At 34.3% G+C, this 16,095-nt stretch overlaps 1 protein-coding gene and 1 pseudogene across 1 annotated transcript; both read right to left on the bottom strand.

Moving 5' to 3' along the window:
• LOC117037880 (alpha-enolase-like) overlaps positions 1-2,906 on the bottom strand; it is a 69,412-nt pseudogene extending 66,506 nt beyond the window's left edge.
• An 11,065-nt stretch (positions 2,907-13,971) lies between these two features.
• On the bottom strand, positions 13,972-15,841 carry PABPC4L (poly(A) binding protein cytoplasmic 4 like). Its single transcript, XM_033134604.1, has one exon. It carries the CDS (start codon positions 15,440-15,442, stop codon positions 14,330-14,332), a length of 1,113 nt encoding a protein of 370 aa, XP_032990495.1. The 5' UTR covers positions 15,443-15,841; the 3' UTR covers positions 13,972-14,329.
• Positions 15,842-16,095: the final 254 nt, after the last annotated feature.

Consider the following 16,095-nt stretch of genomic DNA (forward strand, 5'->3'; position numbering starts at 1 on the left):
TTTTGCTTGGCCCGCTCCAAACTCTTTGGAGTGTACTTTTTCTCCTAATAATGTCACCTTGGGCCCTTGAGCCATTCTCTACTGCTCGGGTCTGCTTCTATTTCCTTGGAGTACACTGTCTCTTCTAATAAACTACGCCTTCACCACTTTAAAAAAAATAGTAATTTCTTATTGTAATATTTTTGTTTAAGATCTTTGCATGTGCTATCTGCAAGACATTGTAATCATTCTTTCAATACTATTTTCAGATTTTGTTGTCAAGAATCGCTGCATTATACGTTAAGAAGTATTATAAGTCTGCATTCTCTGAACAATTTTATGTAAAAATCTTGGAATTTCCTACTTAAAATTTTGGGAAAATTCACTGATGAAGATTTCTGATCTTGAAGTATTCTTTGCAAACAGATTTTAATAATGGATCCATTTTATAAGTAGATTAGACTACATCAGATTTTTTGTCCTTTCTTATTTCAGTTATGTAAGTCATGTTTTTCATGGATATTGTAAATTATTATAATTGTTAACTATATTGAAGTAAATGTGTTCATAGCATTCTATCATTTGCTTAGTAATGACTACAGAATCTGAGTGATGACTCCATTTTAAATTCCTGATAATTTTAGTCTGCATTTTATTCTTGATAAGTCATATACCAAAGTTTCATTAATCATTAATCATTTACAAGAACCAACTTTTGGTTTTGTTGATTTTATATATATTTTAGCCTGTGAAGGTGGAAAAACAATTTCCCTCCCACCTTCTGATTATTTCTGGCTGGGCTAATAATCAAATCAACATGAAATAGATTAACAGGAGAAAATGACCAGATTCATTACCTATGTATATACAGGGACTTCATAAGAACATGAGACCTGAGGACGTATTCGGCAGCTGAGGCTTATATGCCATTCTGGACAAAGGACAGGCAAGGGGCAGGGATTTCAAAGAGAAAGCAGCCTATTCACAGGTAGATGAGAAAGAACAAACGTGGTAAACAAATTCTTGCTTGGACCGCCCCAAAACAGTGGGACACAGAGGAGGATTAACAAAAAAACCCACTCAGATCTTCCCTGTGTGCCACACTTAATTCGTATATGTAGGTGCTTGTGCTAAGGTGAACACGCTAAGGTTCCCTTCCTAAAGCAGCTTTTTCTATCTGAATTCCTTTAGGCAGGTAAAAGGGTGGGTCAAAGGTTCTTTCTTTCTTTCTTTTCTTTTTTTAAACAACAATTTCATGTTTTACTTTCTTTTTTATTTTGTTAGTTTCAGGTGCACAAAACAAAGTAATACTTAGACGTTTATCATTTCTATCCCTCACACTGTGTCAACCTCCCTTCCCCCATCCACTATCCCTCTGACATCACACACGGCCATTTTGCATTTCCACTGTCTCTATTCCTAATGTTGTACTCCGCTTCTTGTAAGTATATACATACATATATACATATATATATATATATGTATATATATGTATATATGTATGTATATATATATGTGTATATATATATGTATATATGTGTGTGTGTATATATATATAAACTTGTAGTTGACATTCATTATTGTTCAGCTTCATCTTCAGGTGTACAGTGCAGTGATCAGGAATCTACATCTTCCCTGAGATGGTCTCCCTAATGAGACAAGTGTCCATCGGACACCCTACAAAATCTTTATAACATTATTGATTACATTCCCCAAATTGACTTTCGTAACCCTGTGGCAATCTTGTGGTTACTGCCTGTGCTTTCTAATCCCCTCACCTTCCCCCTTATCCCTACCCCCACTCCCATCTAGCAACCCTCAGTTTTTCCTCTATGTCTCCGAAGCTGTTTCTGATTAGTTCATTCACTTATTCTCTTCTTTAGAGTCTACATATAAGTGAGATCATATGGTACTTGTCTTTCTCTGTCTGATTTATTTCACTTAACATAATGTTCTCTAGGTCCATGCATGTTGTTGCAAATGGTTAAGATTGGTTTCTTCTTTATGGCTGCATAATACTCCATTGCATAACTGTACCACAGTTTCTTAATCCAGTCATCTATCAAAGGTTCTTTCTGAATCTTTTATTTCTTAAGAATACCCAGCTGAAAATCAATATCTCAAAAGGTATATTTTGGGGTGGCAAATTCTGATCCCCATCATAGCTTAAGACACAAAGCAATGATGACAAGATTAGAACAATAAGGGTGAAACACTGTGGGTGTGATACTAGTAGTTTGTCTTACATGGTTAATGTTAATTACCAAAAAAGACAGCTTTTATATCAGAAGATACATATTTTTGTAATTTGAATTTCTAAATTAAACGTGAAATGAGCTAATTCTAATAATTGTGCAATGTGTTATCCACCTATAATTTAAAAAAAATTGACATCTTTAGTGTCTCGTGTAAGGATCAGCAGCGTAAGAAACACCACATTCAGAATGAGCCAAGGTACCCTTTAGCAGACATGTTGAATTATAATTTGCCTAAGGATTACCAGGATTGCTAACATTTGTATATTTAGATTAATAGTATATTTCTACAAGGTTTGTGCTGTAATTGGAACTTAAGTAACATTTGTAAAGTGTTATCTGTCAAAGCCTGAAGAGACCCAAAGAGAATGTATGTCATTATGCAAAATTACTAATTAAGTACAAGTAATTTAGCAGATAATTTACATGTTCATTTTATAATAGAAATTATTTAGTTTTAGGGTTCTCTCTGTATTTCTAAAGTAACATTGACCCAAGGGATCACAGACTGTTAAGAAGTATAAATTATAGAATGAGACATATGTTTAACTGACTCATAGAGCTTTTGTTGTGGCTAATGATTCCTCTAACGGTAATTGCATAAGGGAAAACATTTTCTTTGTAAGTAAATAATGTTCCTTACCTCTTAAATCGACTGTCACTTGACAACATTAATGTGGAAAAATGTCTACCTTCTTGATTAGCTCTCCAAGGAAATCCAGCAGCTTTAAATTAATATTGATCAAACAGAACCATCATGTCCATCCAAATATTCTTACAAATGTTGATGCACAGAAAAAAAATATTATTTCAATAGATATTTCTAGAAAGAAAAACTGTCCTGAAATATACCGTCCTGATATACCTTGTTTTATTACACCTCACCGATGTTGCTTTTTTTACAAAATGAAGGCAAGACCGACCCTCCACCAGCAAAAATATCACCACTCACTTTATTGCAGTGGACTGGAACAGAACCCCCACTATCTCTGAGATATGCCTGTAAATATTAGGTTGGTGCAAAAGTAATTGCCAGTTTTGCAATTATTTTTAACCTTTTAAACCACAATTACTTTTGCACAAACCCAATACACTGTAAATTATTAGTGTAAGGAAGTTGTGAAGGAATAGTGCCTTTATTTTGTGACTATCAATAAGTATTATCTCCACTGATAAGTCTTAAATATTTCAATATATCAAAGATTTGTGTATGTATAGTAAAATAGTAGCCATATGGTGTTAATAATTGCTGCCTTAAGCTGCAGCTTTGAGGAGAAAAGAAAACAACTTGCCTCCCTATCCTTTTTTTATCTAAAGCATCTGAATGATCCATAAGAGTAGGAATTTTGTTTATTCACAGCTTCAGTACCAATAACCTGAGGTGCATTTTAATTTAGGTGGCGATAATCTCAAGTTCTTCTTTCTGTTTTCTTTTGGTTTATTGTTGGTTTTTAATAACTTTTTCAATGTTGGTGTTTAATTATTTTATATTATTTTTCTAATTTGCATCCTTTTATTCTGATCACTTTGAATGTTGTTTTCATATGTCTGTCCCTTCTATAGAGCATACTTTTCAGCCAAGAAGAAAATATTTTCAACTGGTAATTTAACCTAATTTGGTTATTACTACAATTGATATACTTAGCCTCTAATACCATATTTTTATAAGTTTTATTCACACGTAGGTATATCAATATTTGGTCATTTATTCTCTCATCACATATTTTAGTATTTAGAAAAGTTTGCAGTTTTAAACTAGTGGTTACCTTTTATATTATTTTTTTTAGAACATTCACAGTCATCTCACTTTTTCGGATGCTGTCCATTGTTTCCTTTAATGAGCAATACTGAATTCAACAAGCACCCTTTTCTTCCTCCTCTCCTCCTTTCAAATCCAACCTGAAGTAGTGTGTTTTATTCCCAGTAAATACTTGAAAGCAATCAAGTAAATACTTGATTCAGGTTGTTGATGTTGCTTGCCATTGAGTCGGCTCCTACTCCTGATAACCTTCTGAATAACTGACATCCACAGTATCTGGTCCTCACAACCCTGCTCAGCTCCCGTGGACTCAGCCTATGGATTCTTTTATGGAGTCTGTCCATCTCGTGTTTGGTCTTCTTCTTTTCCAGGGCCTTCTATTTTCTTAGCATTATTGTCTTTTCCAAAGAACCCTGTGTCCTCATGATGTGCCTAAAGTAAGACAGCTTCCGTGTTGTCATTTTTGCCTCCAGTGATATTTCACTCTTAATTTGCTCTAGGATCCACTTGTCCATCTTTCTGGTGCTCCAGGGTATCCACAGAGCTCTTCTCTAACACCGTATTTCAAATAAATCAATTATTTCCTATAGATGGTGATAGAATTGATTTTACTTTCCATACTGTCATGTTTTTAAACAGTTTTGATTGTGTTACTTTATCTAAAATATCAGAGCATTTAACTCACATATACTTTCCTTATGTTTATCTCTTACTCTTTCTCTTAGAGATAAATATATATTCAATGTATCTTCAGTTGTTCTACATTTCTAAAGATAATCTTCTAGTAAGTTTCCTCAGGGAGAGAATATAAGGGAGATTATTGATCCCTTTTATTATATTTTCCTATTTCTTTAATTTCTTCTATTTTCTTATAATTTCTCCAATTTCTAGAAAAAAATACTAGTCCATTCTTTTCAGTCTTTGTTGCTTTTCTAATATACGCATATGTATAAGAATATAAATTAATCACAAAGCATATATATCTCTCACAAGTTTGTATAGATTGTAAACTGATTATCATTCAATTCAGAAAATTTTCTAATTTCCATTGTAATTTCAGAGCATATTTTGTAATTTGTGAATCTGTAATGATTTGCCAGACATATTCTTTTTTTTGTTCCTATTTTAATTGTACAGTGATCGGCAGATATATTCAGTGTGATTTTAGTACTTTGAAATATATTATGACTAAGTTTATGGCTCATTATATGGACGATTGTTGAAAATATTCTACTTGTACTTGAAACTAACATGAGTTCTGCAGTAGTTTGGTCTTGATGCTACATATGCCAATCATGTCCATTTGTGCTATTCTGTATCCTTACTGATATTCTGAGTGCTTATTCTATGTGTTTAAACTAGAGAGAGATTAACAAGAAACAGATGACTTGTACAACACTATGTACAACTAGATCTAACAGATGTTTACAAAGCACTAGACCGAACAACATCAGAATTCCTATTCTTTTCTTGGGCACATGGAGCATTTCCGAGGATAGATCATATGTTAGCCATAAAAAAGTCTCAAAAATTTGTAACTGAGAAATAATACAAAGTGTGTTTGCCAACCACAATGGAACAATACTAGAAATCAAGATCAGAAAATAATTTGGGAAGTTAAGAAATATATGAATTAAAAAACAAATAACCAATGGATCAAAGAAGGGTTAAAAAGGGAAAATTAGAAAATACTTTGAGATCAATCAAAAATGAAAACATAACCAAACCTATCTATTATACCTAGATAGCAATGATTAAGGGAAATGTATAACCACAGATGCCTATGTGAAAAAACAGGAAATATTTCAAATGAATAACGCATCTTCCACCTTACAGGATTAGAAATAGAAGAACACACTGAACCCAAAGCAAGCAGGAAGAAAATAATAAACAAATAGACAAAATAACAATAAAAAATAATACAGAAAATGAAATAAAAAGTTGATTCTTTTAAGAAGTAAACAAAGTTTATAAAGAAAAAGATAATAACCTTTGTCTATGAATATACTCATGAGAATTAAAAACGTAAATTCACCCCAAAACTTGTACACAAATGTCACAGCAGTATAGTCACAATAGCTATGAAGTGCAAACAACTCAACTGTCCAACATGGTAGATAAACAGAATATAGTATGTCCCTGCAAATGAATATCCAGACATAAAACAGAATTAAATACTGATACATGCTGCAACATGGAGGAATCTTTAAAACATTAGGATAGGTGAAAGAAGCCAGATACAAAAGATCACATACGGTACATAGTATTTATATAAAATATCCAGAACAGACAAATCCTTAGAGACAAAAATTAGACTAAGGTCGCCAGGTGCTTAGGGTGAGGGTGGGATGGAAGAGAGAATGGATGTATAAGGTTTCTTTTTTGAAGTGACAAAAAATATTCTGGAACTGGATAATGATGATGTGGTACAATCTTGTGAATATGCTAAACAACACTGAATTTTACACTTGAAAATGGTTACTTTTGTGGCATGTGAATTATATCTCAATTTTAAAAACTAGACATCTATGTAATTTTCATAGCTGCGTTATTCAGTATAACGCCAACATGAGAGCAACCTAAATGTTCATTCATGGTAGAAGGATAATTTGTAGTATAGTCACACGAAAGAGTGACATATGAAAATAGCAATGAACACATCATGACTGCACTAAGTAGTATGTATGAATCTCACTGAAATATCTTGATTGAAAGTGACACAAGAGGGTGCATGCTTTTGAAATCAGTTGAGTATAGTTCAAGGTATCTAAAATTACTCTTTAGAGCTTACAGTTGAATAAATGTGATAGGGAAGTGGGAGGAGGTAAGAGGAGTATAGGTAATGTTTCTTGGCGTTAGTGGTAGTTACATAAATGTACATATTTACATTATTTATCAAGTTGTATGCTTAAAATTTGTTTTTTATTTGTTATATCTTAATACATATTTTAAATTAAAAAAACACACTAAATAAATACATAAACACCTTTCATTGATATGTGCAGTTTCCCCAAAATGTTTTGCCCATATTTCTTAGGTCTATGTTGTGGCTATGTGTGCCCTCCCCAAGCTGACACCTAATAATAATTTAATGCGATTCAATGTTTTGCTACTGACTGTTCTTTCTCTACCCCATACTTCATCTTTTTAAAGACTTAGGGCTTACTTTATTTTTTCTCTTACAATGGCTGCCCAGTTTCCTTCATGTGTTCCTGTTAGAATAAGATCAGATCCCCTACAAAGAAATATATCCACACTACATCCTAAAACATGAGAAAGCATAGGTAGGGAGAAGAATGAATTGTTATACAAAATAATAATAATAAAATATTAAACAATAACATTCTAAATATTTGAAGGTAAGCCTCTTTGCCTTGCAAAAAACTTGCCCCCCCCACCCTCCTTACAACACTATGCCATGTGGTCTAATTAAGAAAGTATTGCCTCTGTAGAGTACAATCGTCCTTACCACTTGTGTGGGAAAATAAAATAAAATAAATAAAAAAGAAAAGGAAAAAACAATACTTCCATTTTGGAAAGAAGATCTATTACTTATTTTGATATGGTAACGTATCCTCTATCATTTTTTTTTTCATAAACCAGTTGGACCATTTATTTCACCCCTTGTAACAAGCACCATTCTACCTGATAAAATATTAAAGCTTTGGGTGAGACAGGGATTAGTTTGACACTTTAAAGGACTTGTAATAAGAACAGTTTATTTTCAGCATGTTGAGCAAGGGAAATAGTAGGAAAGAAAAGACTTAAAAGATACACAGGGACCAAATACAAAGTTTCCTAACCATGGTAAATATTATATGTGCCTACCTGCCTTAAAAAGTAAACGGAGGCCATGAGAGGTTTTTAAACTAATGGCATGGTCAAATTTGTATTTGACAATATATTTTGGTTAAAATAAAAATAAGATTACCATACCTCAGTACCAACTGCTTTTTACCAATTGTAATCTATACAATATAAATGTCACTTGTATAAATATTACATATAAAATATGAGTGAATAGAGTAGTGAATTATACTAGATTATCATTTCATTGATTCAGTAATATAATGATGTGTCAAAACAGTCTAGTTATAATTCTGAGATCTGGCTTGCATTCAAATTGAGGCACTTCTTTAATTAACAAAAGGTTGTTGGAATGACAATTATAAAGGCTCAGTTGAACTTCAAGAAACTAGGATTGGCAATAAGTCAAAACTGTGGGACATTGGTATGCCACTGGCACATGTACAAAGATAAAATGGAATGTAAATCAAAACTGTGATTCACTACAGACTGTCAGCTATGGTTTCCTGCGATAAACAAATCCTACTGTAAATACCAATTTAAAACACACTCACAACACAATGAATCATGACCAATAGTCACTCTATGCAAATAAATAAATAAATAAATAAATAAATAAATAAATAAATAAATAAATAAATAACATCCACCATTTCAATAACATCCTTTGGAACTCATAATGAGCAGTTAGTACTTGGCAGAACTTCAAACTGGGGATATTTATAATATCTAAGGTGATATAAACATAAAAGGATTAACAAAATCTGATGCAATATCATTGTACAAACTGCCCGTGTCTCTCAAAAGCGAAGTATTTTCTCTACTGTGGCAAAAATGCCACTAAGAGGATCATTTTTCTTCTCTTAAGTCAGGTGTTTCATTTCACTCGGGAACTTCAATACAGTTAAGAGCATTCTGTGAACTCACAGATAAGACATGACCATGAGACAAAACCAACACATAGCTATAAATATTTCCTCTCAGCAAATCTGCAATCTGACCTCAACAAATTCAAATCCAAGTGTATTTGTAACTCACAATTTCATAATCTGCATTTTTTAATATATGTGTTGCATGGTTAAATGTGTGAGGGTTATACCACATTTGTGTAATACAGACAAAATATATTGAAAAGCTTTAAGTCCAATTTTGTTCATTTTTATGACTTAAATGTACTTACTAAAGGATCTAGTAATAAATCCTTTAGTAAAGAAAATGAGCACTGCTTAATTTATCTTCGTGTTATTTTTATATATTGGGGCCATTTTGTAGGCATGTAACTTTTTAGGTTTTTTTCTCAACATTTATGCATTGCCTTGTAAGTAGGAACTATTCTTTTAAAATTCTTTATATAGAACACCACAACAGTCGGTGACATACACAGTGCATTAATAGTCCCTTTCCTCTGGTGGTACAATTATAAAACATAAGCACGAAAACATATTTGCCTTAGAATACTCTAAATTAAAACTCAAGAAACCAATACTTTACTAAATGTGGTTTATTTTGAAACAGTCTTGACCATTTGTAATCTGTCGATAATTATTTTTGGTGGAAACCCATTTGAGTGACTAAATTGAATCTAACTATTTCGTTGTAATTTTCAGTATGTGCCTAATTTAGATCTAAAAGGATATAACATGAAAAATCATGAGCCCCATTACCAAACAAAACTGAATTCAATTTTATACAGAATATATGGCATATTTATTCCCTAGGATTGTGCAATTTGAGATAGAGAAAAATCACCACTTTGACTCTAGTGTTGAAAACTGTCTGTAGGGTGAAAATGTGATTTTAAATCTATTTGTTAGCAAAAATTAAAACATTAAATACCCAAATTCCAAATTAGATACAAATAATGAAAAATATCCAGAGTTTAGTGAATGCATACCCTTAAATTCATTTATATTCTTGTTTCTTCCTACCACAAGCCCATTCTGCATAGAATTTGGAAAGTGACTCCTTCCTCAATTTTAGTGACAAACCTTGTTGAATCTATATACTGATAATGGATGATGAGAACTCCAGGGGAAGGCTGTAAAAACATGTCTAGGAAAGACATTGCCTGAATGTGGTTGTAACTGTGTGACGCCACACATTCCTGTTAAAATCTTGTCATTTGCCTGATGACGAAGCTAAGATACAGAGGCGAAGAGCAAGAGACTTCAGGAGAACTGGAGCAGACGTCCTGAGATACCCTGCCTGAAGATACCTTCAGTCTGAATTATTTGTTAGGGGAAGAAATGTCCTTTTCTAGTGTGACTTGGGAATTTCTGTTACTTGAAGCCAAAGATATTCTGAGGGTATTTAATTTCTTCCACTTTTAAAAGGTAAATGAAAAACTATTTATATATATACATATACATATGTATATATATACACATACATATATATGTATGTATATATATATAGTTGAATATATATATATGAAAAACAATATATATAATATATATTCATACACATATATGAAAAACTATATATATATATCTTTTCTATCTACTGTCTTTATCTACTTAAAAATTACATTATGAGGAATATTTTCCTAATGTAATACAAGTAAGCTAATTCCAAATCCTCAACATGTTTGCTGAATTTTACTTCAACAATTAAATTCAGAACTGTCTTTAAAATAGTCAATTATTCTTCACGAAAAACTGTTTGTATTAGCAGTTCTTCTAGATCATGGTGCCACAATTTTGAGCAACTTAAAAAACAAATGCTAATTCATAGAAGAGTTGGTCTTTTAAAACATGAAATATGTGTATCTTCATTCTAAAATGCAAGTTGTTTTCAGTTTACTGCCAAAGAGAAGTGATCTTTAAAAAATTAGAAGAACTTAAAAATTAAATAGAAATAATTTTCAGACATGGCTTCACTATTCAAAGATTACTTTATTTGATATTTTCAATATGGATTTATAAAAATATCAAGAACACAAAATACCAACACTAAACCACTTTAAATAAAAAGTATATTTTTACCAACTATATATTTAAAATTTAAAATAAAATGTAAAAAGGCACATTTATTGAATTGGCGGTACATGAAAGCAGGCATCTACACAACAAACCTGGCAACGTGTTTGGGGAGAAGGAGAGGAGAGAAGCATGAACTCAAGGCATCTCTAAGTAAATTAGCAGTTACCGGAAGATAAGTAACTGCTTATATTCCTTGTATAACTGCTTATACAGAATATAAGTAACTGTATCAAAAAAGCGAAGATTCTTCTCATTTAATCAAGGCACTTAGACATAAAAGATGAAATTTTCTTGAAACAATGAACCTCTAACATCAACTAGGATGACGATATTACCACACATACAGAATTTAGAACGAGCAAAATTTAAATACATGAATCAAGAAAATCCACAGTATCATATATATTTTGTAAACTGACTTTGTCATTTATGGTAAATATTAAAAATAAGCAATTTCTACTAAAATGATAGATTATTGTGCCATGAAGCTAGAGCTACAATTCATCTAGACTTCTAATAGTATGCTTTATTAATTCTTTGTGCACATAAACGAGAACACAATTCCCTGATACTATTTTGATAACCCATTTACAAGCATTATGAAATATGGTTAAAATACTTGAACATTTTGATAGACTGGGTAATCCAGAAAGAGATATCAAAGTTTGACACACCTACTACACTTCCCAGTCCTATTACCTGGCACCCCTCCTTAAAAACTCTCTGCTTTTGAAGTAAATACTTCTGAACACAGTGATTCAGAGAGCTGATGAATTAGCGCTGGCATATGAGGTTCACATATATTCTTATAATCGAACAGTATTTACCAAAACACGCTATTAAAAATTGACAAGCAAGACACTTTTAAAGATTCACTATAGTCTTTGGGTAAGATACTGTACAGACCAAAATTTGTTTAGAAAACATTGAAAATATGAAACTCTGAAAGTAACAGAAGACGACAGAGATGAGTTGTGTGTGTGGGGGTAAATATATCTTACGTGTTCAAAGCGTTTTGAAATACAGCATCAACATCATCTAAGCAAAGACTGAAAACTCTTTGTTTAAAAATTTAACTTTGGAATAAACTCAAAACTATACACAATGTGAGAATATCAGGGAAAAAGTCTAAACTTTTGTTCTTAACATGTAAAGAAATCTAACAAACCCATATAAATAATTAACAACAAAAAAATAAATCGCCCCAATTGGTAAATAGACTAAGATTGTGAAACACTGGCTGATGACTATGAGACTACAAATGGTCAATAAATATAAGAAATGCTGTTTAACTTTTGTAATAAAAAAGTAAAAGTAACCATGAAATATACATATATATATATATTTACATATCACGCTGAATCGGCCAACAACTTAAAAGATCCTTGCTCTCGGAGTGTATAGAAATGGACAATCATGCACACTTATAATAGAAGTGTAAATGTCATAAGTTTCCTGGACAGAATTTGGGCAATATTTATCAAAATTATTTTTACACTGTTGTCTTTTTAAACATTGACTCCAATGAATTATGCATCTTCTTAAGAAAATAAATGGATTGATATATATCAGCATACATGAGTTTGCAAGGATGTTTTCCTAGTTATTTATGACAGAGGAAGAAAGGAAAAAGGAGGGAATGATCGAGCCACCTGTATCTTTATCAAGAGCAACTTTGTTGTATTACGCTTATATAATATTAAATGAAAGATAAAGGTCATTAAAATTATAAGCAAATAATTATTTGTGGACATGGAATTTGACTATGGCATACTGTCAAATTAAGAAAGCAATTTCAAACAAGGTTTATAATATGATTCTATTTTTGTTAAATTATTTCTGCGTATAGGTATAGAAAACAAATTGGAAAGATATGCAACAAATTTTAACAGAAAATGTCCGCATAATAGGATTATATCCTGCTATAATTTTTTAAATTATCCATGTTTTTCATTGTCTAGAAGATACTTTTAATTTAGAAAACGTGACTAATATATAGTTTATACAAAAATAAGCAGAAAAAGCTTTGTCTCATTCTTTCATAGCTAAAAGACTAACTAGTATTGCCAAAAAACTAGTATTTTTTTGTACTGGTAATACATGAGGCAGAAGCTTTGACTATATGGTTACATAAAATAACTAAAAAGAGGAAGGATTAAAATAGCAACAACAATAAAACTATTTTCTAGACACCTTTGGTATGAGTGAATCACAAATGTGAAAGTAATTATTTAAATATGAATAAACAATTCTTGCCTCTATTTTCAAAGTGGATTTCAAATGGCACACGGTAGAAGTCAATATAATATAGCCCTTTTCAACAATATGAAAAGAAACTAAGTAACATAGACCAAAGGCAGGAGAGGAAATACCTGGGAATGGGACTAAAATAAAAATTATGGTAATCAACAGGCTAAGAGGCATAACTTCAATTTATCAGAAAATCACTTAGTGAGCTTCTGATCAATCAAGGCTAAAAGTGAACCTTAAGAGGTTAACACAGCTCTCATGGTCTAAGAAAAGGAGACGAGTTCATAAAAATAAAGCAAGTTTTACTTTTCTGAACCCTGAGACAATATCACTACATGAACTGTATAAAACAGACACTCAAAACACTTAGTTGTTAAGCAGAATGTCTATGTTTTACACACACACACACACACACACGAGTTTTATAATATTGGTATTGGCTAAAAACTTAAGGCATAACATTAAGCTGTAAAGGTATGAAGAGAATTAAGATCAGGCCAACTTTTTGTCGCTTGAATGGACACAGGTTGATAACCTAAGGAATGTAGAAGTTACGGTTTTACTATTCAAGTCCCAATTTTGATAACTCGCAAACACCTGAATTATAGTCAACCAATGGAAAGAACAGCAAAATATTTTTTAAAGCAAGTTTGTAGGTAACATTAAAAACCTCCATCATTAATTTCAGCCATCAGAAAAACAATCATGTCAGGATATAAATTTAAAAGATGTTCAACTATGTCCTAGTACTTTAAACATTAATTGAAAATGAAATTAAATTTGTACTAGTGATTTTTAAAATGTTAGTTTCCAAAAAAAAAAAAAAAACCTTAGATGAGAAATCAGAAATTTTACTTGTAAAAATAAATTACTTTGCAAGCCTTAGGTAAAATAACTATTTTAAGCATATTTTCAACAGAAGAAATTAAAGCTAGCTATATTTTTAAAATAAGAAAATATGCAATAAACTCAATTACCTCACTTCAGTTGATTCAAAATGTGTAAAAAAAATATATAATTATACTTGTCACCATGAATAATACATCAAAACCACTAAAAAAATACAATATTGTAATTCAAGTTGTGCCTCTGTAAAATGAAGCAACCTTCTAAGATGCATTTATTTTTCCGCAAAATAAAAACAAATAGCTTTGGAGACAAAAACTTTTATCACAACATGTACTAATCTAAGCAGCCATCTGGTGGGATTTGAACTTGACGTAGGAAAACTGAGGCAGAAATCACTATCACTCCCCCACCTGCTGAACACTCAGACTGCTGCAGTCAGTCTTTGTCTCCTAGGGCCTCTGGGCCAGGGCGATGTTGAGTGGCTTGGAGCCCAAGATGCGGCCATTCATCTCAGCCATTGCTTTAGCGGCCTCCTCTGGAGAGGAGAAGCAGATCAAGCCAAACCCTTTGCTTCGTCCTTCTTCTTGCATTACCTTAATTCTGTTAATTGATCCAAATGAAGAAAATTCCCTCCTTAGTTGTTCATCATCAATGGTTTCATCCAGGTTCTTAATATAGAGCTTCACTCCCCGGGACCGCCTGTATCTCTCCTGTTTCATCTGTTCAAACATTTGCTTTAACTCAGCCTGTCGTTCTGCTTTCTTTTGCGCACGGCCTACAAAAAGCAGCTGTCCACTTATGTCCTTCCCATTCATTTCTTCAACAGCCTTTTGGGCAGCCTCGTGGCTATCAAAACTCACAAAGCCAAAGCCTTTGGATTTTCCATTGGAATCTGTCATCACCTTAACGCTCAGGATTTTGCCATATTGGCTGAAAACTTCCTTCAGTCTCTCGTCATCCATGTCATCTCCAAAGTTTTTGATGTAAACATTGGTAAATTCATGGGCTTTATTTTGGAGCTCGGCCTCCCGATCTTTGCGGTTTTTGAATCTGCCAACAAACAACCTGCAGTCCTTCAGCAGGGCCCCATTCATCTCCTCAATGGCCCTGTCTGCAGCAGTCTGGTTCTGAAAGTGCACAAACGCGTAGCCTCTCGATCCTTGATCGTCACTCATCACCTTGGAGGACAGGATCTTTCCAAAAGCAGAAAAATGTTCGTAAAGCGTTTTGTTATCAATGGATTTGTCCAGATTCTTGATGAACACGTTCCCAATTCCAGATTTCCTTAAGTAGGCGTCGCGTTGAGACCACATGAGCCGGATAGATTTGTCTTTTATCATGTCAAAGTTCATTGTGTCCAGGGCCTTCTGGGCATCGGCCAGGTGCAGGAAGTTCACGTAGGCGTAGCCCAGAGAGCGACGGGTGACCAGGTCCCTGCAGATGCGGATGGACAGCACTGGTCCCACAGCGCTGAACTTCTTGAACAGCAGGTCCTCGGTGACATCAGCATGGAGGTCGCCCACATACAGGGAGGCCTGGCGGTACTTGGCTGCTACATTCATCTCCTTGTTCCTCCCACTGGGAGCCTGTCCCTAGGAGCTCTTGCAGGGACTGATGGAGGAGGGTAGCCAGACCACAGCTTGGGCTGGGCTCAAGCCTGGTGGCCTCTGGATCCCCGCTTAGAGCCTGAGAGATGGGGTGCAGGGACAGCACCCCTGGGCTCCAGCAATACCCTCATCAAAAGGGCTCCCAGCAACCAGTCCGGCCCTGCCTGGACACTGGCGACAGGGCTTTGCAATCTCAAAGACAGGCTACCTCCCAGCCTATGCCTGAGAAAGCTTCAGTGGCAGTCTGGCCCTCAATCTGCGCGTCCTCCACAGACAGTCTGGTGGCTGGTTTCCGAATAAAAATAGGCCGCACTCAGGCTGGTTTAGAGTTACAGCCGCCGGGAAGAACTCCACAAGTGGCCTCGGAGGCGGCGGCCCCGGGGCGCGGAGCGCGGGCGGCGGGCGCGGGGTCCCGGCCGGTCCAGCAGCGCCGGGCCGGGGTCCGCAGGCGCCGCAGCCAAAGCGCGGCCGCGGCGACACGGGCTGCGGGAGCCCTGCAGAGCCGCCGCCACCACGCTCCCACTGCAGCCCCGCGCGGCCCGGAACGGCGGACGGGGGCGGGGGTGGGGAGGCGGACAGGCCGATGGAGAGACAGACGGACCCGGCCC

Source organism: Rhinolophus ferrumequinum, chromosome 18, assembly GCF_004115265.2.
Source record: "Rhinolophus ferrumequinum isolate MPI-CBG mRhiFer1 chromosome 18, mRhiFer1_v1.p, whole genome shotgun sequence".
Taxonomy (NCBI): domain Eukaryota; kingdom Metazoa; phylum Chordata; class Mammalia; order Chiroptera; family Rhinolophidae; genus Rhinolophus; species Rhinolophus ferrumequinum.